The 26702-nt window shown below is 43.1% G+C and overlaps 2 protein-coding genes across 16 annotated transcripts in view; one reads left to right on the top strand and one right to left on the bottom strand.

The window, feature by feature from the left end:
* Positions 1–26702, top strand: part of LOC307211831 (spermatogenesis-associated protein 7 homolog) — a 150811-nt gene that overhangs the window by 64615 nt on the left and 59494 nt on the right. For 12 of the 14 annotated variants that reach the window (XM_079968905.1, XM_079968904.1, XM_079968903.1 and 9 more), the window contains one exon: positions 7330–7699. The exons of 1 other annotated variant lie outside the window; for it this stretch is intronic. In XM_079968905.1, the coding sequence (XP_079825031.1) occupies positions 7330–7461 (132 nt within the window). In that variant the 3' untranslated portion in view covers positions 7462–7699. Of the gene's footprint in view, positions 1–7329; positions 7700–26702 lie in introns of those variants that run through there. One more of the 14 variants, XM_079968907.1, reaches the window with a different exon arrangement.
* The window catches only part of CENPF (centromere protein F), a 32293-nt gene continuing 21651 nt past the window's right edge, over positions 16061–26702 (bottom strand). For both annotated transcript variants that reach the window (XM_079968367.1, XM_079968368.1), the window contains exons 13-17: positions 23676–25838; positions 22327–22489; positions 21318–21800; positions 19037–19230; positions 16061–16572 (exon numbers count right to left, since the gene is read on the bottom strand). In XM_079968367.1, the coding sequence (XP_079824493.1) occupies positions 16375–16572; positions 19037–19230; positions 21318–21800; positions 22327–22489; positions 23676–25838 (3201 nt within the window). In that variant the 3' untranslated portion in view covers positions 16061–16374. The remainder of the gene's footprint in view (positions 16573–19036; positions 19231–21317; positions 21801–22326; positions 22490–23675; positions 25839–26702) is intronic.

Here is a 26702-nt window from a genome sequence, read left to right as displayed (position 1 = left end):
ACTAAATTCTGTCAATCTTTACCATTGCAGCCGAAACTTCGTAAGCTGCCATTGCAAATCCTCTGCCCCCAGGGCACCCAAGAATGACTCCTATCCTTTGAGCCGTGTCGCAGCAGGATCCTGTCTTTGAATGCAAGCACCTTTGATCCCAGTGAAACTTATTTCTGACTAAACATGCATGAGTTTGGGACTCTGTGATTCCTTGAGGCACCTCCTGTTTTGCGTTCTCCAGGGTTCACACTGTTTCTTAAAAGAACAGGGTCCTATTCCCTCTTTTCCCCTTGTTCCTGATGTAGATCTTCACTCACTACTTCTTCCCTGGCGGGGGAGGCACCATTTTGTGATTCACCTCAGGTGCCAAAATGCCTTGGGTCAGTCCTACACACAAATACAATTCTTTGACAATATACTATGAAACTTGGGTGGGTCTTCTTTCTTTGTTGTACCAAAGTTGTATATTTGTTAGCGGAAGGACTGTAGCTCAGTGATACAGCATCTGCTTTGCAAATGATCCCAGGTTCAATCCCCGGCAGCTCTGGGTAGGGCTGGTGGAGAGCCCTGCCTGAAATGCAAAAAAGCTGCTGCCAGTCAGTGTAGACAGTACTGAGCTAGCTGGACCAACAGTGTGACTTGGTATAAGGAAGCTTCCTATGTTTCTATGTATATACAATGGTAAAAAGGTAAAGGTAAAGGTACCCCTGCCCGTACGGGCCAGTCTTGACAGACTCTGGGGTTGTGCGCCCATCTCACTTAAGAGGCCAGGGGCCAGCGCTGTCCGGAGACACGTCCGGGTCACGTGGCCAGCGTGACATCGCTGCTCTGGCGAGCCAGAGCCGCACACGGAAACGCCGTTTACCTTCCCGCTGGTAAGCGGTCCCTATTTATCTACTTGCACCCGGAGGTGCTTTCGAACTGCTAGGTTGGCAGGCGCTGGGACCGAGCAGCGGGAGCGCACCCCGCCGCAGGGATTCGAACCGCCGACCTTTCGATCAGCAAGCCCTAGGCGCTGAGGCTTTAACCCACAGCGCCACCTGCATCCCATATATACAATGGTACCTCTGTTTTAAAACTTCTTTGTTGATGAATGTTTCAGAACTCAGAACGCCGTAAATGTTTCCATTTTTGAATGAGCCTCGGAAGTCGAACTTTCAAGGCGGCTTCCGTATCGAGTTTTCTGTTTTGAGTTTTCTGTTTTGAGACTTCCATATTGAGTTTTTGGTTTTCAAACGTTTCAGAACTTGAACGGTCTTCCGGAACGGATTACGTTCGAAAACTGAGGTACCACTGTACATTATTGAAATATACTCTGAGTCAAGAGTGGATTTCATGCTCTTTATTCAGCTCATAGTGGTGAGGAGGAATGGAAGTTCCCCCCAGAATGTCTGCTTTATATACATTATTTACACAATGGGCCCCACGTGATTGGCTAATTCCGGGATTCACCTGTAGGCCAATCAGGTTGCGGATTCACTTCCACCTGGAGCTGGATTGGGTGGCTCCTGTGGACCAATCAGACTGCTGCATTCTGGACCCTATTGTTCTAGGACCAATCAGATTGCTGCATTCTGAATCCTATTGTTCTAGGACCAATCAGACTGCTGCATTCTGAATCCTATTCAACTCAGGTGTATACCCCTTTGTGTCTCTGTGTGTTTGTAGCTACATCTATTGCGGAAACACACAAAAGGTGAACATTCTTGAAACGTTCCTTTTTTCCTAGAGTATATTCTGCCCGCCCCACAAAAAACTACTTTAAATCCAGACACCAAAACATTTGGTGCACTTATAAGTTCTTTTTATGACAGGATTTTAAGCACTTCCTTAGAACTTAATCCAATTAATGGGTAGTTTAAAAAGATGGTGATGATTTAGGATACTTCTACTTCCTTCACAAGCCATGAATGTTCCCTTCCATATGTTCTTGTGTTTTACATCTTCAGTTGTCAATATTCATGAATGTTCCCTTCCATATGTTCTTGTGTTTTACATCTTCAGTTGTCAATATTCATCAATAAATCCACACGTTTTTGTCTAACATCCTCTTATTTGGTTGCACTCCCCTATTGTATGTTGTATATTGACAGTGCAACCCTATGCATGCTTACTCAGAAGTAAGTCCAGCTGTATTCAATAGGCCTTATTCCTGGTTAAGTGTGTTTAGGGTTACAATCTAAGTTGCTCTGCTTGGATACTGATATATGTTGAAATCTACTTTTCATTGTCCTCATAAAGAGTCACTTGCAGAGCAGAATAATGAGCCATTAAAGAACATTTATCACCTGCATCCTTAGGATCTATGACTTGAACACGTTTCAGCAGAAGAGGCCATAATATGTCTGTGATAAATATTTCTGAGAACTTTACTGAGCCTACCTGGGTAAGAAACACCAACAATCCAGCAAAGCAGAAAGAGCTCTTTCCCCCTTTCTTTTTTAAAAATGTATCTGCAAAGTGCACACTACTTTGTGCAATGGATGGTAATAAGCTCAGGAGCTGCAATCCTGGTTTGTTTTCTGTGAGGTGTCTTTTTCAGTAAATTCTTTCTGGGAAAGCTGTGGAGTTAAATGAGAGGGTTGCCTCATATTGCTGCTATTTGTGTAATGGCTTTAAACATACAGCATCTCAAAAGTCCTCCCTCCCTCAAAACTGCAAAAAAATTATATATAACTGAGTAAGGTGAGGGCACGGCAATTATTTTACGGCTTCTGTGGTCTGATCTAGTAGCTCAGCATTTCTCTCTACAAGAAACAAGGGGACAAGGAGTCCCACATTTATTCACTGTAAAGAAATCCCACTAATGGATATTCTGCATTGGCTCGGGGTCGGATTTGACGACCTTTGAGGAATCTTCAAATTCTGGCATCATCATTTTTTTCTGCTGTTTTCTTTTTGAGATTTTAGTTTGATGTATTGGATTTGTTTTTAACTCATTATTATATTTATCACCTTGAATAGCTGGGTAGAACAGAAAGGTAGGGTGGCTGTATTTTAAACAAGTCACTAAAATATTTCAAGTGTTCAGGAAGAGAGATGTCTTCACCCTAAGTAGCCATGCCTTTCCTCCCATTGTTCCCAGTCAGCTGCCTCCCTATTTCCAAATGTGCCACATTGCTAAGGAAAAAAAATGAAAAAAAACGAGAAAGCATAAAAATGGGATCATCAATAGCCCAACTAGCTTTGAAACTACAATTAATCCAGAATGCAGCAGCTAGAATGGTGACTGGGAGTGGCCGCTGAGACCATATAACACTGGTCCTGAAAGACCTACATTAGCTCCCAGTACATTTCCGAGCACAATTCAAAGTGTTGGTGCTGACCTTTAAAACCCTAAACGGCCTCGGCCCAGTATACCTGAAGGAGCGTCTCCATCCCCGTCACTGAGCCCAGATAATGAGGTTCCCTCCCTGTGAAAAGTGAGGTTGCAGGGAACCAGGCCTTCTTGGTAGTGGCACCTGCCCTGTGGAACACACTTCCATTAGTTGTCAAGGTAATAAACAACTATCTGACTTTTAGAAGACATCTGAAGGCAGCCCTGTTTAGGGAAGTTTTAAATGTTTGATGTTTATCGTGTTTTTAATATTCTGTTGGGAGGCGCCCAGAGTGGCTGGGGTATAAATAATAAATTATTGTTATTAACAATTTAGTGTACTGTCTATGAACATAGAGGATGTACTTTTGGTATTATGACTTTGTAGTCATTTCTATACTGCTCTTCCATGTATTTTAACCAATTACCTATATATACTATTATATTAGTAAGCGTCGTCATCGCAACATCCTAGGAATCCACAGATTAATTATGTGAAGAAGTACTCACAGCAACCCTGTGGAAGGGACTATTAAAGTCCCTAAATGAACCTAGGGTTTCCACAGCAACCAAAGCAAAGTGTCCATTTAAATCCCAAAATAAACCCATTTCCCCCCCTGTCAGACAGTCCAGGCATACCAATCTAGCCTAAATGCGGTCCTGAAAGAGAATAATATTTCTGCAGTGCCAGTGAAAAAGAAATAGCTATTTTTTTTGTTCATTGTGCATAAATATTATTTTATTTTATTTTATATACACACATAGAATGGATTAGCTCAGCTGGACACAGCTTAACTTCTGAGTCGGCAATGATAGTTACAGCTGAGATTGTCAGTTTTATGTAATGAGTATCTGTTGAACATTGCAAGTGTTTTACAATTCACACAGGGACAATATAGCATTGTTTGTTTCTCTGGACAGGAAGCAGTAAAGTTAGGCGTGCCATATGTCCGGAAAATTCCAGACATGTACAGTGGTACCTCAGGTTACAGACGCTTCAGGTTACAGACTCTGCTAACCCAGAAATAGTACCTCGGGTTAAGAACTTTGCTTCAGGATGAGAACAGAAATCGCACGGCAGCGGTGGGAGGCCCCATTAGCTAAAGTGGTGCTTCAGGTTTAGAACAGTTTCAGGTTAAGAACAGACCTCCGGAACAAAGTAAGTTCTTAACCCGAGGTACCACTGTACAGACATCGGACACCTAAAATAGTATCCAGGGAAATTTGTTGAATGTTAAGAAATCTACGGAATTTCCCGAATGTATGGCAACCCGTCCCTCCCCCTCGTTTTTGTTTTTTAATTTCCTGGGGAGGCAGCTAGAAGGGGTCTGCAGCTGGGCACTCAGGAGCTGCTGGCACAGCCACCTTACCTGAGGGGGTTGAGGTGGCAGTGTTGGTTCGTCTCACCCATCAGGTACATGGCGGCAAGCACATCCTCTTGTTGCCAGGGTGGGCTGCTGCCATTCATAGCCACCGTCCACTTCCAGCTGCAGCACCGTCAAGGCGGAGAGATGGGGTCCGGGCAGGGAACAGTGTGTGCATGGGTGCAGGAAAGAGTTTAAACGAGACCTGGATAGGCCTGGATACTGAGGGCAGCAAACTGTGAGGAAGGGGGACATAACCAGCTGTGGTAAGTTCAAGGTGGGGGGGGGGAGAGAAAGGTTGCAGCTCCTCACTACACATTTTTGAGGGCTGTTGGGGGGGCTAAGCAGCTGGGTGGAGTGTAGTAGAGAGGAAAGTAAGGTGGGGGGCCGTGTTGAAGAAAGGGGTGCAATAGGGCCTGAACATTTTCATTTGGGTGAGACTCTCTGGTTTTTTCCACGCTTTAAAATAATAATAATTTGGGGGGGGGGCAGGGGGAATCCCTTCTTTCCCTGCTCTAATAAGAAGAAGAATCGGTTCTTGGAGATGCTGGGGCTCAACAACTTTGGGGTGTCAGGAATTTTACATTTTTTTTAAAATATGGCAATCCTCGTAAAGTAGAACTTAGTGAAGTGTGAAACTAGGCCGATGAACAGCCCATAATTATTGTGCATAATTGTGAGGGTCGTAAATGTAATGTGTTAACCATCACTGTTGTTCTCAGAGTAAGGCTACTTTGATGTCTGCTGACCTGCTTGTTTTCAAATAGATCAAGTGTGTTAACTAATTTTAATATTGATTGTATTTTTTTATATTCTCAGACTCCCATACAAAAAATACACCTTCATGCAGCTCATTTCCCTCCCACGATGATGGCCACCAACCTGGATGGCTATAAGAGAGGATTAGGCAAGTTCGTGGCGGACAAAGCTATCAGTGGCCAGAAACCATGGTGGCTATGTTCTTCCTCTGCTTCTGAGTACTAGTTGCTGGAAACTGCAGGAGGGGAGACTGCTTGTGCACTCAGGTTTCCATAGGCATCTGATTGGTCAATGAGAACAGGACTAGATGGGCCACTGGTCTGATCCAGCGGGGCTTTTCTTATGCATACCTTCTCCCCCGCCCTGCTCCACCGAAAGGTTCTTTACTTTTTATTTTTGCTGCTGCTGCAAGCGACAACAGCTGCCACCATGTTGGCAGCCTAGCTATCATTCTGTATCATTCATACTGTACTGAGTCTAGTGTCATTCCAGGATGAAGGGTGAGGGGTTTGTGTTTGTCTCCTGCCAGAAAACAATAGCGAATAATATTCAGAGAAGGTCCTGAAGGATTCTCACCTTCTTCTCTAGAAGAAGAGTGAGAGAGGAAAACCTCAGAATATTTCTCATGGGGTTAAAAAGTCTTCTGAGAAATTTCAGCTCAGCTCGTTGCTTCCAGGATCGCACCTGAATTGCCTCACATATGACAATCAACACAAGCGACTTCCATTTAGGGAGATTCTTTGGCCATCTGAATTTGAGCAATTGTTTCTGTGACATTAATAAATTCCAGGCCTCCAAAAGTACATAATGGAAACACTTGCAAATGAGGAAACAACCACAATTGTGACAAAAGATGGATTTCTTGTTTTTTTGTTTCTTCCCCGTAAATTGTTTCTAAGGGTATTGGGTAAAAATTTAGATTGCTGCGTACTGCTCTTGATATTAAATTCAAGAGCCAAGGCTGAGAAAGGACAAGGAAGGACAGGTATTTGCATTATGATTCTTGAATATCACATTAAGTCAGATATTAAACAACAAAAATGGATCTATAAAATGCAGAGAAATGTGGTGAGGGGGCAGGTGAACTTTCTGGGAGTCATGCTGGCAAGACATAGGTCTGTCTATGCCAACCTGATGCCCTCCAGATGTTTTGTTCATTTATTCAAAAGCATTTCTAAAAATCTTTTAAGTATTTAAACATTTAAAAATATTTTGAATATTTAAAAGCAGTATACAAAACTAACACGAATACAATAAAACAATATCATAAAACAGCATTATAAAAACATGTAAAAACAATAATTCAGAAATAGCAGGATCCAATCTTATGGATTGTAGAAAGTCTGGACAAAAAGATACGTAACCACAAGACGTCTAAATCAAGGAACCAGATGATTCATATGTGGCAGGGAGAAGGACATTCAGTGTTACCAGTTTGTTAAGGGAGGGGATTGTCTCTGTTGCCTTGAATGAGATGGTGGTACCACCACTCTTAAAGAAGCTGTCTCTGGACCTATTGGTCTGGACTAATTACTGACCACTCACAAATACTGCCTTTTTAGGAAAGGGTTTGGAGTGGGCCATGATGGGGCAGCTACAGGAATTCATGGATGACATGGATTCTCTAGAACCATTTCAATACGTGTTCAAATCAGCCTTGGTCATTTGGATAGATGATAGTGTAGGTGTTGGCATACGTACCTGCTCCAAAATATCTAGAGGCACTGTTTGACAACTGAAAGCTCTTTGAAATTGCAATGAGGCCCATACAGAATACATTCCTGTTGACCGCATTGTTCAGTTACAGGAATGTAACTACAGTACATATGTGTGTGCAACACTTTTATAGCCCTGACAAACTTTCTCTTCACCCCCCCCCCTTTTTTTTGTTTTAATTAGGTAAAAATGCAAAGAATTTTTCAAGCCCTGAAGGATGATTTGAACATCTGCCCTCATCTGCCAGATTCTCCTGTCTGTTACACTTGCTTGAAGCACAGGAGAAGCTGTCTCAACACAGCCACCACTTTTTAAGTCACAAATGGTCTTCTGAAGCATCGGACTCAAACAAACATAGCAGACTTTATAATAAGAGAGGAAGGAAATTTACAATGTAAAGAGCCATTCAGAGTACTGTAAACATTAATGAAACTTAACTTGAATCATTGTACTATCTAAAGAGAATTGCAGTTGAATCCTAGATTTCTCCATGCAAACATTTTTTTTATTCTATTTCCTAATAGTTAACTCATTCTGACTGTTGGTAACAGCATCCTTCCAAGGATCAACTTGCCAGATGCAGCATTGCTATTTTCTAGATGAAAGCAAAAACAATTCTGATCCAGTCTTTGTGCTAATTTTTCCCGGAATGAATAATGTAGGAACTCATCACTGGCTACTTCCAGACACAATGAATACATCATTCCTTCCTTCTCATCATTGAGTATAATTTTATGTTCTGAAAGAAGTTGGTTTGAGCAGAATCATGTGAATGAGCTAACAAGGACATAAATTGAAGGACCAGGAGGCACAAGGAGAAGCTGAAAATGAACTGGCTGCATTTTAAAAGTTCATTAGGAGAACTGTACAAAACGAAAAGAAGGATGCAACTGTTTCAGTCAACTGTGGTTAAAACTCAAGCTAAGTATAATGAAATGGTCATTATCATTAAAATGATTTTATTCTCTCTGTCTCTGTCTCTCTCTTTGGGTGGCCACCGTGAGAACAGAACACTGGTCTAGATAGGCCATTGGCTTTCTTTTTCTAGGCTACCATACAGTCCAAAGTCTAAAGTCGGGCTGCAATGCTATGTCCACTTGCTTCTAAATAGACATGGATAAAGGTAAAGGGACCCCTGACCATTAGGTCCAGTCATGACCGACTCTGGGGTTGCGGCGCTCATCTCGCTTTATTGGTGTACAGCTTCCGGGTCATGTGGCCAGCATGACTAAGCTGCTTCTGGCGAACCAGAGCACCGCACAGAAACGCCGTTTACCTTCCCACCAGAGCGGTACCTATTGCTCTACTTGCACTTTGACGTGCTTTCGAACTGCTAGGTGGGCAGGAGCAAGGACCAAGCAATGGGAGCTCACCCCGTTGCAGGGATTCGAACCGCTGACCTTCTGATCGGCAAGTCCTAGGCTCTGTGGTTTAACCCACAGCGCCACCATTGTACTAAAAGTATCTAATCCAGCTTCCGACCCCTCTTCTGAAGATGCAGTATCAATTTCCATCCAAATGCACTGACTACTAGAAGCAGGTGAAAAATCGAAGTTTGGACTTTGAGTAATGTGAGGGAATCAGCGTTCGACTCTCCTAGGTGCATTTTGCGATAGGGAATTTCATTGGCTCGAGCAGTTTCTGAGCTCTGGGTACAGTACAGCTCCTGAGAATTCAGATTAAAACTACAGAATGGAAGGAAAGGAGGACCTTTTTCTGCCTCCTCACTTCCAGCTATTCTTTGAAGGCTGGAGAAGAGACCCTCTTAAGAATATTAGGGGGGTGGGCAAGGGAAGGACTAGACCATGTGAAAATGAACGTAAGATTTTAGCTGCAGTTCATTCATTTTCAGCTTTGTATTTTCATTATAAAAAAATGTACCTAGACATTCCACTGTTGCACTCATAACCTAGGTACAAGGTGCACTTTAGCCTGACCTAGGGAGCCTTGTCAGCAGAAGGCTCACACAAAAACAGACAGAACGTTTCTAAGAGTGTGACATTGGATTCCACCTGGAATATTTAATTATTGCAAAATTTCTGTAAATGTGTTTTAGACTGATGAACACTGTGAGGTTGGAACAAAGCTGTTACTACACACACACACACACACACACAATGCACAGTTGCAAAAAGACATAAGAGAAGCACATTTAGGCGCTGAAGGCTAAAAAGAAGCTTACCGTAAATGTTTATGGCAAGAGTCAGATTTACCCCAGTTCTTTCTGCCTTTCCTGACTTAATGAGCCATTGGCCTCAAGGCCCAAGATCTGTTCAGACAGACTATTTAATGTTTATCATTAAGTTCAGCATTCTGCTGTGCTTAACTGTGCTTCTCTTGTATTTAGGATCTGTTTACTAGCATATTTAGAATCAGTATAAATAGGATGGTATATCCCTTGGAGTTAAAATGTATAATGTGCCTTTCTTGAACCTTTCCCATTTAGATGCACATATAATATTACTGACCTACTGCTATCTGCTGCCCCCAGCTGTCCTGAGTTGATTTAGGAACATTATCCATCTGGTGCATATGGAACGCTCGTGTGGATGATCCTGGTGCTGACTGAAAAGATGTGTGGGGTTTTTTTCTTTAGTGGAGAGATGTTTGGTGCCAAGTGTGGTGGATTGCCATCATACTCTGAGGGACAAACCCCCCCCCCCAAAAAAAAATAAAGAAACCAGACATATTTCTGGAAAGCATAGCTAGTATACTAGTATACAGCATAACTAGTATACAGTACTAACTTGTAGCAACAATTTGGTGTCAGGTAAGTTCCTGTTGCTCGGTCCCTGCTCCTGCCAACCTAGCAGTTCAAAAGCACGTCAAAATGCAAGTAGATAAATAGGTACTGCTCCAGCGGGAAGGTAAACAGCGTTTCCGTGCGCTGCTCTGGTTTGCCAGAAGCGGCTTAGTCATGCTGGCCACATGACCCGGAAGCTGTCTGCGGACAAACGCCGGCTCCCTCGGCCAATAAAGCGAGATGAGTGCCGCAACCCCAGAGTCGGTCATGATTGGACCTAATGGTCAGGGGTCACTTTACCTTTTTTTTATCTCAAAAAGGTCTTTAAGCAGAGGCTTGACAACCATATGTCAGGAGTGCTCTGATGGTGTTTCCTGCTTGGCAGGGGGTTGGACTCGATGGCCCTTGTGGTCTCTTCCAACTCTATGATTCTATGAGTGTAGTAGATTGACCATATCATTTGGCATTTTTCTGCAACTAATTCTAAAACAGGGTAATAAAATCAGGGTTGCCCTGCCCATGAAGCCTGGTGAGGTGGCCACCTTGGGTGGCAGAAGCCCAAGAGGTGCCCCCCCCACCACTTGCAATATCTTACTGAGATCTCGCGGGATTTCATCAAGCTCACACACTGCTGCCACTTAGTGACTGCCGTAGTACAACCCATGTAAGAGAGGAACAAAAGGGCTGTTCTGGAAAGTGTCCCGTGTCTGGGCTCACTTTGAAGAAGAAGAAGAAGAAGAAGAAGAAGAGGAGGAGGAGGAGGAGTTTGGATTTGATATCCTGCTTTATCACTACCCTAAGGAGTCTCAAAGCGGCTAACAATCTCGTTCCCCTTCCTCCCCCACAACAAACACTCTGTGAGGTTAGTGAAGCTGAGAGACTTCAAAGAAGTGTGACTGGCCCAAGGTCACCCAGCAGCTGCATGTGGAGGAGCAGAGAGGCGAACCCGGTTCACCAGATTACGAGTCCACCTCTCTTAACCACACCACACTAACCCAGACCCCCAAAATACTGGAATACACCCTGCTCCCTGCCAGACTGGCTGTTATATATCAGAGACAGCTAAAAAACAACCCTCATCTATATAGTTGAAAAGAGAGAGATTCTTATTTGTATATGTGACATCATTATAATTCCATTAATGTGAGCTGTCATATAGACAACTCTGTTTGGCTTCGTTAAGGGGTTTTCCGAGCCCACGCAGGAAAGACAGAAAAGGAACGAGCTAATCTTGACTATTTTCAAAAGGGCTATAAATTTATTTAAAACTGCGCGGTGCTCCTGTATAATTGCCAGTATAAATCAGCATAGCTCTATTAAAGCAAATGAAATCACTCTGATTAAAACCAGCACAAGTTCTAGTTCCAAGACGCAGGCAATTCACGTCCTCATACAACAACTTATGTCCTTGCTTTCTAACTGCTGAAGAAAGATCTGCATTTGCCTAACAAGGGCATTCCTCTTGGGAGCAAACTCTGACTGTAGTTTACAAAATCCTTTTTGCAGACCCCATTTAAGCTCCCAGCCTCTTGTTACCATCCCTTTTCCATTGACAACGACCATCCATTCATCTTTAGAGCTTCTGCTTACATACTGATGTTAAATCCAATAAAACAAAGTAATAAATATCCTCCCCCATCCATATCCTCCCTTCTTAATGTGTCCATAAATTTCTAGCCAAGACTAGTAGGTAATAACACGTACAAAGCTTGCACACATTAAAAAAACAGCGATTGAAAGTAAGCCGAGACATGGGCTATATCTGACCGCTTTGCTCAGATGATGGTCAAGCTCCCATCTGCAGGATAGGAAGCAAAGGTATAGGTGGGTTCAGGCATGACCCAAGACCAGATTTCAGCTCAAAAGGATTTATTGCAGCAACAGGAACAAGACTGACAAACAGGGGTACTTGGACCAGTATATTTACCTTAAAGGTAAAGGTAAAAGGTAAAGGACCCCTGGAAGGTTAAGTCCATGCAAAGGGAACTAAGGGGTGCAACGCTCATTTCGCTTTCAGGTCGAGGGAGCCGGCATTTGTCCACAGACAGCTTTCCGGGTCATGTGGCCAGCATGAGTAAACCACTTCTGGGGCAACAAGACACCGTGATGGAAACCAGAACACACTGAAACGCCGTTTACCTTCCTGCCTCAATGGTACCTATTTATCTACTTGCACTGATATGCTTTCGAACTGCTAGGTTGTCAGGAGCTGGGACAGAGCAACGGGTGCTCACCCCGTCAAGGGGATTCGAACTGCCAATCTTCTGATTGGCAAGCCCAAGAAGTTCAGTGGTTTAGAACAGTGCCACCCACATCCCTTAAGCCGGCAAGGCAAAACACACACCCCACCTGTGATAGGTCGCCTTAATGCTGCAATTAGCAAATCACAACAATGGCCCTATCTCAGCAGGGATTGGCTGCCTGCCAGTTCCTAACAATGTCATTGGAGGGTTTTAGAATCCCCTCTGTCTTTTGTTATGCAGATGGAGCTCCAGGAGGCCTTAAGGCCTAGGCCTGCCTTGCATGCATATAGCCTGACTTTGGCCTCAATGCCTGCATATATCACCACCACCACCACCCTAAATCTGCTCTGGACAATCTCCCAACCCTTGAGTAAATTTAGGGGTTAGGGGACTTTTCCTTCCTTTCCTGTTCCACTGACTAAAGCTTTAACATCAAGTGAGCAACACCACTGAATGGATGAATACATACATACATACATACATACATACATGATTTCAATTGTATGCCACCTTTCCATAGTTCAAACCATACTCAAGGCAGCTTGCAACATTCTATTTTTATATTAATATATTAATAAACAATGAGTGTGAAATGCACAGGCAGGAACAAGTGCACAACCCATGAAATGGGGGTGTCGTGTGTCTTCCTCAATGTGGAAATATCACCAACAGCAGGCACATCAACCCGTAAGTAGCAAGCATTGTACAGTGGTACCTCGTGTTACAAACGCCTCAGGTTACAAACACTTCAGGTTACAAACTCTGCTAACCCAGAAATAGTACCTCGGGTTAAGAGCTTTGCTTCAGGATGAGAACAGAAATCGTGCAGCGGCATCGGTAGGCCCCATTAGCTAAAGTGGTACCTCAGGTTAAGAACAGTTTCAGGTTAAGAACGGACCTCCAGAACGAATTAAGTTCTTAACCTGAGATACCACTGTATAGAAGAAGAAGAGTAGTAGTAGTAGTAGTAGTAGTTTGGATTTGATATCCCGCTTTATCACTACCTGAAGAAGTCTCAAAGCGGCCAACATTCTCCTTTCCCTTCCTCCCCCACAACAAACACTCTGTGAGGTGAGTGGGGCTGAGAGACTTCAGAGAAGTGTGACTAGCCCAAGGTCACCCAGCAGCTGCATGTGGAGGAGCGGGGAAGCGAACTCGGCTTTTATAGAGCTTTTAAAGTTCAAAATCTGCCAGCAGATGTCACTGTTGCCCTATGCCTTTCATCGGAGAGAAACCTGCCAACCCCACATACAAAAATGTCCCAAGAACCGGTCCAATATGGGTAGACTATGCAGCATCTTGTAAGGCCAAATTGCTAGTCAGGCAGCAGGCTAAATAAACACTTTAGTTTGCATAACACAGTGTAGCCCTCTTAACTTTTATGTGCAATATGGTCAGAGGGTCCAACTCTTGTATTTTAAACGGCAATTCCAAGCTTGCAGGGCTGAATATTAACATTGGCTGAGGCACGCAAGCTCCATTAGTTTTTCTTTCCCCCTGCCCCACAGAACCAATGGCTATTATTAATTAATTTCATATAGTGCCCTATACCCGCAGGTCTCAGGCCGGTTCACAGGATTAAAAAACCAAACCAAACCAAGAAAGGAGATTCTGATGAAACATCAGGAAGCACTTTCTGACACCAAGCACTGTTCCTACAGTGGAAGGGATTCCCACAAGAAATGGCACACTCTTCGTCCTATGAGGTTTTTTGAACAGAAAGTTGGATAGCCTTTAGTTGATGCTTTAGTTGAGATTCCTTCATAGCAGGGGGTTGGACTAGATGACCCTCAGAACCCCTTCCAACTCTACAATTCTATGATGGGGTTTCCTACTTCTTGCAGAGCCTTTTCCCACTGCAAGCTGCTCCTCCTGTTTCTGGACAAGGGAGGGAACAGCTCAAAACGCCTGCTAAGAGGCTCCCCCCTACCCCAAATGAATAAATGACCTCTGGCTGTGGGCAATGCCTGCTGTTCCTCCTTGGCTCCTGCTTTTGAAAGAGAAAATGCAGAGAGGGAGAGAGGTGTGAGCTTGGTGCACTCGGCTTTCCAAGGGTTAAAATGAACTGGGCTGGATTTCTAGAATGAACTGGAGGATCGGTGTGTGTGCTTGGTGTGGGAGCTGTTTGAAACACCAAAGTGAACTCCTAGGTAGGCAGAACTGTTTACCTTAGAGTTGCCATATTTCAAAAAGTGAAAATCCAGACACAGGTTGTTGAGCTTTTTTGCCAAAATCTCCCTCTCAAAAAATTCGCCAAAAGCTGTTCACGAGAGCTATGTCTGGGAAATTCTGGACTAATGGCAACCCTGGAGTTTACCGTTTTTTTGATGCTTGTCTGCATTGATTTGGGAGAAACAGGCCTGGTTCACATGCAACACTTTACTGTTAGGGCAGGGGTAGGCAGCCTAAGGCCTGTGGGCTGGATGTGGCCCAATCGCCTTCTCAATCTGGCCCACGGACGGTCCGGGAATCACCGTGTTTTTACATGAGTAGAATGTGTCCTTTTATTTAAAATGCACCTCTGGGTTATTTGTGGGACCTGCCTGGTGTTTTTACATGAGTAGAAAGTGTCCTTTTATTTAAAATGCACCTCTGGGTTCTTTGTGGGGCCTGCCTGGTGTTTTTACATGAGTAGAATGTGTCCTTTTATTTAATATGCATCTCTGGGTTATTTGTGGGGCATAGGAATTCGTTCATTCCCCCCCCCCCCGCAAAAATATAGTCCGGCCCACCACATGGTCTGAGGGACGGTGGACCGGCCCACGGCTGAAAAAGGTTGCTGACCCCTGCATTAGGGCATACCATTTTAGAGGGCAAAACTGAATTATATTAATTTAGCTAAAATATCTTTAGAATTACCAAGTCATGTCACAACACTTTGGCACCCATTTTTGAAATTTGAAAAATTCAACAAACCCTACCATACCATGGTTTAGTAAACCATGGTTTTCATCCTCCAAACCCAGCACAGCAGCTTAACCATGGGTTATTAACTACCACCAAACCATGCTGGATTCACAGTTGGCTTATAGGTAAAGGGACCCCTGACCATTAGGTCCAGTCGTGGCCGACTCTGGGGTTGCGGCGCTCATCTCGCTTTATTGGCCAAGGGAGCCGGCGTACAGCTTCTGGGTCATGTGGCCAGCATGACTAAGCCGCTTCTGGCGAACCAGAGCAGCGCATGGAAACGCCATTTACCTTCCCGCCAGAGTGGTACCTATTTATCTACTTGCACTTTGACGTGCTTTCAAACTGCTAGGTTGGCAGGAGCAGGGACCAAGCAACGGGAGCTCACCCAGTTGTGGGGATTCGAACCGCCAACCTTCTGATCGGCAAGTCCTAGGCTCTGTGGTTTAACCCACAGCGCCACCCGCGTCCCTAAGTTGGCTTATAAACTATGGTTAATTGTGCAAACCCAGCCACTGACAGATTTAAAGCATTGGAAAGCTATGTGCCGCCACTATTAAATGAAGCACCGATTCCAGGAAAAGTCGGTTTCAAAAAAAAAAAGAGCAAAAAAGCAGGGGTGAGGGGGTGGTATCCACTTAGCAGGATTGTACAGGTAGCAAGCTATTTCTGTTCCCTAAAGTCTTTAATCTGTATCGCTCAGGTACTTTGTAACCTTGATGGGAGCATGAGTGTCCTTGAGGCAGTGTGTTCCTATTTGAAAATTACTGTTCCAAAAAGGTTTACTTTAAATGATGTCAGAGCAGACCTATTGTACATAACCATTTCCTTGTAGTTTGCTTCCCCCTTTTCTTTTTCAAGACAACTATTTTCTAAGTCGAGCACAAACTGTGTTCGTTCATAAGAAGAGAAAATCTCTAAAAGAGCAATGCCTTTATCGGGACAAACCAAAATGTCGCAAAAACGGGATAAGCTTTTGAGTTTCTAAAACTATCAGGAAAGAAGTTACACAAAAGCAATAGTTTGTTTAGGTTTTTATTACATTTTGGGAGGGGGGAGGTGGATGAAAAAACTAAATGGACAAAATTATTATTCATTAAATGTGTATATTGCCCCTCATCCATAGATCTCAGGGTGGTTCACAATGTAAAATTGCAAAATAAAAAATGCAAAATACATAATAAAGATAAGAACAAAAACAACCTAGTAATCTCCTCCTCCCACAACACATTTAAAAGAGCATCAGATGTCAACCAGCCAAATGAAATCTGCTCTCTGGATTTTCAGTTCCTAAACAACCCTTTGCTCTCGCCATTTCAAGTCCAGAATCCAGATTTACTGCACGTGGCAGGCTTTGTCCAGCTCGTTTTCTTCAGTACTTTGAGGGCTTTTCGTTTCGATTGCACTGGGGGTCCTAGCAGATCTTCCATCAACTGCTTGGGCTGACTGGTTGCAAGCTGAAAGGGGAGACCTGGGAGCAAAGTCCAAGGGCGAACCAGCAGCTAAGATTTCTTGCAGCCGCACATCATTTATCTGGGAACACACAGAAAAAGTATACGTGTATCAATCCACGCAAGGAAAACATTTATTGATTCCAATGGTGAGGACTACTTTTCTGAGTCTAGTAGCGGAGCTGAAGGCCATGTTTTTCAAAAGTCAGTTGGATTGGCCTACTGAACCCTTGCGCTGCTCCAGTATAAGCCTCATCATTGCCTCTTATGGTCAGCTGGCTGGGCCCTGGTCAAAGTCCACTTTTTGATGGAGAAAGGTGCAAAGAAAAGGTGTAAGGAAAAGAGGGACTTGTTATTGTTATTATTCCAGCACTGAGGCACTGGGTCATATGAGCAGAGATGTTTCAAACAAGACCTTTGTCAGAATGTAGAATGTGGGAGGCAGCAGTTGCAAGTTGCCGGTCTTTACAGCCACAGCAGGCGCTGTGATTCTCCAGTGGTTTGACTTCACCCCTAGAGGCACACTCCATTGTCTCTTGAGACAGATGCCAACAACAACTTGTAGAAGGAAGTGCAAAATTTAACTGCTGGTTTTAGAATTTGGCATCCTAATTTTCTAGATGTATGATGAAATTAGCAAAGGATTCTGTGTTTTGTTTATGTGGCTATATTGTATATATTATATTATATTATATTATATTATATTATATTATATTATATTATATTATATTATATTATATTATATTATATTATATTACAGTGGTACCTCGGGTTCCATACGCTTCATGTTACATACGCTTCAGATTACAGACTCCACTAACCCAGAAATAGTACCTCGGGTTAAGAACTTTGCTTCAGGATGAGAACAGAAATCGCGTGGTGGCGGCACGGCAGCAGTGGGAGGCCCCATTAGCTAAAGTGGTGCTTCAGGTTAAGAACAGACCTCCAGAACGAATTAAGTACTTAACCCGAGGTGCCACTGTACATTATATTATTATTAGGTTAAATTATTGTTATTATTGTTATATGTATTTATTCCCCGCCTTTTTCTCAGATTGAGACTCAAGACGGCTTACAGATAACATACAAAAAAGCAGGCAAAACAGAAAAAGCAAAAAACATAGAAAAGTTAGCCATTAACGATTAATTAAACACTAATGGAATGAAAACAATATAAAGAAATCGATTAAAAATACTGATTATAACAACAAGAAAACCATGGCAATACTTGCCCTTGCCTTAAAAAGTCAGTTTCCAAAGGCCTGATGGAATAAAAAGGCCAATGGCAGAGACACAACAAGGAGGGAGCCAGTCTAAATTCTCTAGGAAGGGAGATTCAAAGTCTGGAAGCAGTACAGCGACCAACAGCCTTGATTCAGAGAGATCTACAAACAGCAGTAGGCCCAGGCCAAGTTGGTGTGAAAGCTTCGAGAACAGTAAATCTCCACTTTTAAGATAACTAGAGGACATGAATGCAACACTCCCATTCCTAAAGGGAAAGGGGTGAGGACGAATTTAGTTCTTCAATTCCACTCCGCATCATGCAAAAAGGGACCAGAACTGAGAACACCAGCCACCACTTTGGGTACTGCATGCACAAATGCCCAGTGCTGGATATTCCATACACAGCTCCAAGCAGTTGGTTTGGGTATCCAGTGCCAGGAACCACAGGTATAGAAATCCAGCAAGAAATGGGACGGGTGCAGGGTTTTGCACAGACGGCAAGATTCGGTTCATGGGGGATAAGACTATCAAAACCACTAGGCATGATGGCTGTGTACTATCTCCAGTGTTAGAGGAGTGTACCTGTCAATCAGTAGCTGAGAACTGCAAGTTAGGACTGTGCTATTGTGCTCATGCCCTGCTTGCAGGCTTCTCATAGGTAACCAATTGACCAAGGATGGGCCTTTGGCAAGAATCAGCAGACCTCTTTTCTGTGTTATTCTATAAGCTTTCTGGGTAGATTTAATAGTCAGACCCAAAGCTTTCAGAACAAGAAAACTAGACCTTAGCTATACACCTATACACCAGGTATCTGAAGAAGTGTGCATGTACACAAAAGCTCATACCAATAACAAACTTAGTTGGTCTCTAAGGTGCTACTGGAAGGAATTTTTTTATTTTGTTTTGACTACGGCAGACCAACACAGCTACCTACCTGTAACTATACACCTATGCATTTAGTACTCCAGGTAGGTACTCAGTTAAGTGTTTTGAAGACACAAAACACACCAACATCCCTTTTAAGTTCTTGTACATGTACCATTATTCCATACAGGCTTCATGATTTGTAAGCCAAATCTACACAACAAAGTTCTCTTCAGATTTTATAATTGGGGGTGTGGGGGGAGCCATACAAGATCTCTGCTGCTAATTTATAGTCACTTCCTCCTATATTCACTTTTCCCGTCTTCACGCTGATTTGCTCACAAGTTGTATAAGTAGAACGTGACACTCCCATAGGCACTTGCTCGGATACATTCACAATCCGAATTTCTTGTGCTTTGGTACGTTCAAACTCATGTTTAATAATAAGCGCAAGTTACCTTCTGTAGTTTGCTGCCCTCTGGTGTTGCTTTTTGGTTTTCAAGCAAGCAGTCGCTCTCAGTTGTTTGGGAGTGATCAGTAAACGGTGGCGATCTCAGGCTTGGACAGACAAGACAGGGACTCACTCTGGGAATTAGATATGCCCCGTGGGAAATGCAAGAGCTGCCATTTCCTGGAGGAACATCAGAAGATCCTGAGGGAAGAAAGTGTGTGATCATTGTTTGTTACATTTTAAAAACTATAACAGGAATAAAAACAAAAAATAAAATAAAAAGGAAAACAACAACCAACTGTTTAAAAACGGTTGCCAGCTCGCTTTTTGGGTCCAAATCAAGGTGCTCATATTAGCGTTTAAATCCCTAAACAAGTTAGGGCCCATGTACCACTTTATTCTTCTGACAGTAAATTGTATAAATTGATTTTAATCTTGTGTTTCTATATTGTTGCAACGTGCTGAAGGATGGGTAAGATACCCAAAAGAAGAAATAAATAATAGCAATGGTATTTTGTTGCTGTACAGTATGCATTCCGGCCCTGCAGCATCTGAAGACTATGCAAGGTTTTACAGAGGTGTGTTGTTTGTCAATTAGGATTATCATAGCATTGTAGAGCTGGATGGGACCCTGAGGATAATCTAGTCCAACCCCCTGCAGTGCAGGAATATGCAGGTGTTCTCTACGGGGATCGAACCTGCAATCTTGGCATTATCAGCACCATGCTCTAACCTACTGAGCCATATAGGAAGTTCTCTTCTACAGTCAGACCATTGGTCCACCTAGCTATGAACTGTCAGTGGATCTTCAAGGGTTCACATAGGAGATGCTCCTAGATCTGCTTGGCAGGGGGTTGGACTCGATGGCCCTTGTGGTCTCTTCCAACTCTATGATTCTATGATTCTATGATCTACCTGGAAATGCCAAGGACTGAACCTGGATCTACTGCATGCTAAGCGGATGATCTACCATTGATCCACAGCCCTTCCCTGACATAAATCCTTACAACAGGAACATATACCTATTTTCATTTCAAGTACTACAGGTAAAGTGTTCCTACAGTCTCCCAGGTGGGTGCTTTCAGCTTGAAAGATAATGGTTTCCTTTTGCTAGTTAGTATCTGCATAATGTGGGGCCACTGGCCCCAAGGCTATTAAGGAGTCAAGCATTCATGGAACTGAGCCCACAGAGTTGCGTCCTTGAGTAGTCCCATGATATCATTAGCAATTTCATCAGCAGTCAAGTGGTTTGCAAGCTGCAGCTCCAATGGCCACAAAGGCCTCTCTTGCCCTCACCAGAATGCGCCCACTCTGTATCTTGTTGCCCCCACTCCTGTTGTTGGCAACAATCCTAAATCCAGCTGAGCGTTTTCTGAGAATGTTGATTGGAGAAAAGCCTTCCACGTGAACATCTGCCTTTACAGGGATTGCAGAAAAAAGTAGTTTGCAGGAAACTGTTTGTTTGGGTATATTATACTTCTGTGGTTGTAAAGGTTTGGCAATAGTGTTAGACGACTCTCTCTTCACTTTATAAATGCCATCTCCAACTCCTTGAAAGATTCCATCAACTGTTTCTCCAAAAAATTCTACACAACTCTTGGGAAGACAGGTGAACTAATGCCAGTGTACTGGGAGAAGCAAAGATCGCCCGTGTTGAAGCAATTATTCTTCAACATCAACTTCGTTGGACTGGTCATGTTGTTCAGATGCCTGATCAACATCTTCCAAAGCAACTACTCCATTCCGAACTTAAAAACGCAAGAGGTTTAAAGACAAATCTCTAAAAATGCAGTATAAACGCCGACAATTGGGAAACACTGGCCTGTGAGCGCTCCAACTGGAGAACAGCCTTTACTAAAGCTGTCATGGGCTTTAAAGACACTCAAACTCAGGACAAAAGGGAAAAACGTGCTAAGAGGAAGGCACGTTCGGCAAACCCTCACCATGATCAACTCCCGTCCGGAAACCTATGTCCCTACTGTGGAAGGTAGGTGTGGATCCAGAATCAGCTTCCGCAGTCGCTTACAGACTCACTGTTAAGACCGTGTTCATAGAAGACAATCTTACTCGGCTATGAGTTAGAAGATTATCACTTTACATGCAGAATTTTACACTGTTATGCCCTGTAATGGCAACCTTAAATTTTATTCCACTGGTCATATTGAGAATACAAAATGGTAAAGGGCAAACATAGGGGGACAGAGTCAGGTACCTCTATCATGCCTCTGTATCAAGTTATAACAGGAATGTTATTAAACAAACATCAATAATGTTGTGAAAGTGATTACCTTTGCCTCCCACCTCTGTGGAACCATCTGACTCAAATTCTGCATTTTCTAGGGGCACTTTTGGGCTGTGCTGTTGAAATGTGGTTCTTCTTTTAGTTTGTTTTGAGGCAGCCTCTGGAAAAGGAGATGTAGCACTTTCACCATTGTTTCTGTTTTCATGACAACTTTGCCTCCTCACAGTAATCTTAGTAATATCTTCAGATAAGTCCTTTTCCACAAGCAGCCCATTAGTGATTTTTGTTTGGCTTCCTGGACTTTGTAGAGGGGAACTGGAAGAGTCTGATGACTGTTTGAGCCGAGTGTTCAGAAGAGAGACTTGTGTCTTTAGCATCTCGTTTTCTTCCTCTAATTTATCATAATCAATTATCAGGGTACAGTACTTATCCAGGTTTTGATCAGCTTCTGCAGTTTTCTCTTCAACCAGTTCCTTCAGTTCTTCCAGCTCCAACCTTATCTCTTCTTCAGTGGCATTCCTATCAGAACCTATGCAATGAAAGAACAGTCATTAATAAATGAAGGATTAGCAACAGAGACTTTCAATATACTTTACCTGAAAATATTGTAAAGAGCATTTCAGCAGCAGTGGACACCAAACACGATCGACTCCTGTAGTTCATCTTAAGACCTAAAGATCTTCCTCAGTCCTCCTGGAGCATGGCCCTTTCTGCAGTGGCGCCAATGTTGTGAAACTCCCACCCATTGGATATCTATTTCATTTCCTGTCTTTAGTTTCTCTGATGGTTTTCCAATGTGGCTTTTCAGAGAATGCTATAATTGCTTTAATTTGTTTTTTTAAAAAGATGTAATTTGTGGGCCATGCATGCTATGGGCCATCTGCACCAAATGATGAATTAAAATATTTTAGCAATTACCTAACTACTATGAAATTGCCAGAAGCTTCATATGAAAAATGAGAGGTAGGGACCTCCTCTCTGCTGTTGCCAGGCAGGGTTGATGGAGGAGGCCTGCCTGCAGGATGGAAAAGGCTCCCCGCGCCTGCGCTACATACCTGGATCCATCTTCTTCACTTGAATCTCAAGTTCATGAATCTGCTTCACCATCACCTTTTTCTCCTGCTTTAGTTCTGTGTAGGCTTTCAGCCAGTGCTGAAATCTATGATGGAAGGAATCAAATTCTGTCTTGAGTTGCACTATTTCCTGGTGGCTATTTGCCTGCAAAATAAAATAAAAATAAACCGGTAAACATTCATGCAATTATTGCTGCAGAAGAAATAATTACCCAGCCAAATGCAAAACAGGACTTCTCATTAGTTCAAAGTAAAGTGCATGGATGTTCTCCTTTCCTTCCATAACACCCACATTGTTGGGGCAACTATGCCATTTCTTAACAGGGCCTGTTAACTAGAGTATCTGATGAATTCCATAAAACGAAACAAACGTCTACTGATGTCCTTTGGTTTGTACCAGACAGGCCCTAGCTGTCTATGCCAGAGATCCAAAAGCAGAGTCCAGTTTGCACATGCAGTTAATAGTTCACTGCAAGCATGCAGAAGGCTCCCAATGCAATCCTCCCATGTGGCCAGGGCGATGTTAATCCAGACACTAAACCAAGGTTTCTTCTCAGCTTACCAACTGCAGCGTGTTTGAGCAAACCTGGTTTGTTCAGAATGAAACAAACCACAATCCCTAGTTCGGACATAACACTAAGCCAGGGATCATGGTTTGTTCTTCCTGCCATCTAGATGAGATGGGTAAAAGGGAAGATTTCTGCGTGTTCGCAGTAACGCATTACTACGGTTTACTGTAATGTGCAAACACTGCTGCTATGTTGCACATCACAGCAACTCTTTACTATGTACGCTGTAAGTTGCACAGTAATAGACTAGGGCTACTATCCTATGCACGCTTATCTAGGAGTAACTCCCACTGAACACTGAGTACTATTTCTGAGAAAACATCCATAAGATTATGCTCTACATCAGGCATAGGCAAACTCGGCCCTCCAGAAGTTTTGGGACTACAATTCCCCTCATCCCTGACCACTGGCCCTGATAGTTAGGGATCATGGGAGTTGTAGGCCAAAAACATCTGGAGGGCCGAGTTTGCCTATGCCTGCTCTACATATATGTTATACTTACAGATAACATACTTTACAGTTATGATTGCAATAGAACTATAAACTTAAATATCAGCTTGCCTTCTTCAAATAAAGTGGCTTTTGAGAACCACATCTGCAGTCACTCAATGTTACTTTGTTATTTGGCGTCAGGTAAAATGTATTTATACATGCAAATTCTAGAAACATCCCCCAATATAACCCCCCCTTCAGCCTTTAATTTCAGAACGAACCTATTAACTTACAAGATATTCTACCCATTATGTCAACAATATGCTGTACCTTTTGAAGGAAGGCAGGTTTTTCAGAAGTTGTAGCTTCCAATTCCACCTCTGTAGCCTCAAGACTAGACTGCAGAGTTTCATTTTTTGGCAACTGCTCCAGAAAAGGATCGCTGTCATCCAGCTTTTGTATGACGTCTTGGAATTGCTGGGCGAGGACCTCTAGTAAATGCTCCATTTCAGAATGTTTGTTTTTGGCTTCCTGTAGATGATGAGCCAACCGTCCATTCTCTTCTTTGACACTAGCAACTTCATCCATCAGATCCTGTTCTTTTGTCTTGAAATTCTCTTCTTTGCAATGAGAAAGTTTAACTTCTTCACGGGCCAGTTTCAACTGGGATTCCATCGACATCAGTGCGTTTTCAAATTCACCTCTAATTTGCACCTTCTCCTTCTCCCTTTCTTCTAGCTGCTTCACAAGCATGGAATTAAGACCTTCTAAATCAGATACTTTATCCTGATTTTCTTGCAGCTCTCTCTCTAGAGATCCTTTTTCCAACTTTAAGGCATTCACCTCACATTCCAAGCTTTGCAAAGTCGCACGCATCATTTCTATCTCCGCAGTGGCTGTTTCTGTCTCTGCTTTCGCCATCTCTGCCCGAAGAATTGCATCTTCCAAATTGTCCTCAGACATCTGCAATTCTCTTTCGAGATCCTCAATTCTGTCTGAGAGGGAGTCAGCTTTCCGCTCGCTTTCTTTCAGTTTTCCCGCAAGGTGACACCTTTTCTTTTCGTCGGATTCTATTTTTATTTTGAGCTTCTCGATGCCCCGACGCAGCTGAGACAACTCCTCCTGTGCTGAGTTCAGCCTAGTTGCAAGTTCACCCTTTTCTATTAGCGACCCTTCCAGAGACTTTGATATCTTGGCATATTCCATTTCAGAGATACTTAACTTGCTGTGTAAAGTTTCATATTCCCTAAGGCTCACTTCTTTTTCCTCATTCAGATGCTCTATTTGGCTTTGCGCTGCCTCTTTTTCTAACACAAGAGCCCTCATCACCTGATCCAGATTCTGTAACTGCAGCAGAAGTCTGTCCTTTTCTGTTGATAACCGATGAGTATCGGCCTTCGCGGCCTGAAGCAATTTTGCCTGAGTATTAGCTTCGGCTTCCAATATCCTGATAAATTCAGCAGAATCTCTTTTACTTGACTCAAGTTCTTTGATAGTCTCTTGCATTTTCTGGCACATTTGATCCGATTCTTCTTTATCCTTCAACAAAGCACTCAGATCTTGACTAAATTGGTTTCTCTCAGTGATGAGTATATGAAGCTGCTCTTGAAGGCCAAAAATGCTTTTCAGTTTATTTTCGTTTTCTTTTTCCAAGTGCTCGTTCTTTAACTGAAGCTCCTCAATGTCGGTCTCCATGGATAAGGCATGGTTCTCAATATTTGTTTTCTCAGATTTTATCCTCCTCAGCTCATTTTCAGTTTCAAGAAGCCTCTCAGTCCAGTCGGCCTTGTCCATTTCCAAATCTTCCAGAGTCTCTGTTGTATTGGACAGTCTTGCCTTGTACATTTCCATATCAGATTTTACCTTCTCAAGTTCTATTCCAAGAGCCATAAGGCTATAAGACAACTGCTGGTTATCAAAAGTAACAGACTTAAGTGACTCATTTAAGTCTCCTTTTTCTTTTTCGAGTGCTACAACTGTTTTGTCCAACTCTGCACAAGCAGTTCTCTCTGCAGCCAGCTCTTTGTCCTTTGAATCCAGACCTGACTTTAGGTTTTGGATCTCCATTAGTAGAATATCAGTTCTTTTACTGCTTTCTTCCACGTCAGGGAAGGGCTTGGAGATTTTATTACATGTATGCTCTACTTCCAGCAGAGGCTTTTCAGCAGCCCTTTGGCTTTCCAAGGTGTTCACAGGCATCGCATCAGTGTTTTGAGAAGGAAGAAACGATAACTCACAAGGATAGTTTGGAGAACTTATGGATATATCTGTTGCATTTCTGGATTCTGTGTGTAAGTCCAGAAGGCCTGTTTCTCTAAATTTCATGCCGATTGCTTGGCAAATAGATTCTTCATCTTCTGTTCTATTTGCTTCACCTGCCCTTGCTGATATTTTACTATTTTCAACTTCAAACATTGTGCTTTCAGCAGACATGCCATACAGTTCCAGTTGACCCAAGGGATCAATTGCTTGCTTAGCAGGAATCTGGACTTGCTAGAAGTAGATGAAAAAAAAGAGTCATTTTAATTAATAAGTCACTTTTACCAAGCTTATTTATTTATTCTTTTATTTATTGCATTTAACTGTGATACTTCCTCCCCAAAAGAGTACAGGGTGGCAAAATAATAAATAAACACATCTTCAAAAACAATGCCAATGACCTCAGCTGAATAAAATGGGAACCGATTTGTAATGTTTTGGTAGATAAAGAACACACTTAATATTCTAATATGGGCCCTCCTGTTGATCACCTGGGAAAATTGTTTTCTGCAGGGTGCTCTGATTGTGTGGAGAGCTCTACTCACTTTCAGAGAAATGCAAACGTAATTGCTGCACAGACCTTCCTAGTCCAACACAGGGAAGGCTGGGGAACTTGGGCAGGTGGGGGCAGAGCACATGATGACATTGGGGGCAGGATTTGCATGTGGGCCCCACTGGCTATAAAACTTGGTGCTCACATTTTCAGGCAAATGCTTGAAGACACATCATCTCTTATGTAACATTTCACCAAAGCAGGCTCTTCCCACCTACTGATGTCATTCTCTATTACATAAATTGGCCCTCTGTAGCAATAATCACACATAGCTGTTGTTGCTGGATTTAATACAGTGGTACCTCGGGTTAGGGACACGGGTGGCGCTGTGGGTTAAACCACAGAGCCTAGGACTTGCCGATCAGAAGGTCAGCGGTTCGAATCCCCGCGACGGGGTGAGCTCCCGTTGCTCGGTCCCTGCTCCTGCCAACCTAGCAGTTCGAAAGCACGTCAAAGTGCAAGTAGATAAATAGGTACCGCTCCAGTGGGAAGGTAAGCGGCGTTTCCGTGCGCTGCTCTGGTTCGCCAGAAGCGGCTTAGTCATG

Source organism: Podarcis cretensis, assembly GCF_951804945.1.
Source record: "Podarcis cretensis genome assembly, chromosome: 3".
NCBI lineage: Eukaryota > Metazoa > Chordata > Lepidosauria > Squamata > Lacertidae > Podarcis > Podarcis cretensis.
Note: the sequence above shows the minus strand (reverse complement) of the source record. Positions and strands in the feature narration are given on the sequence as shown.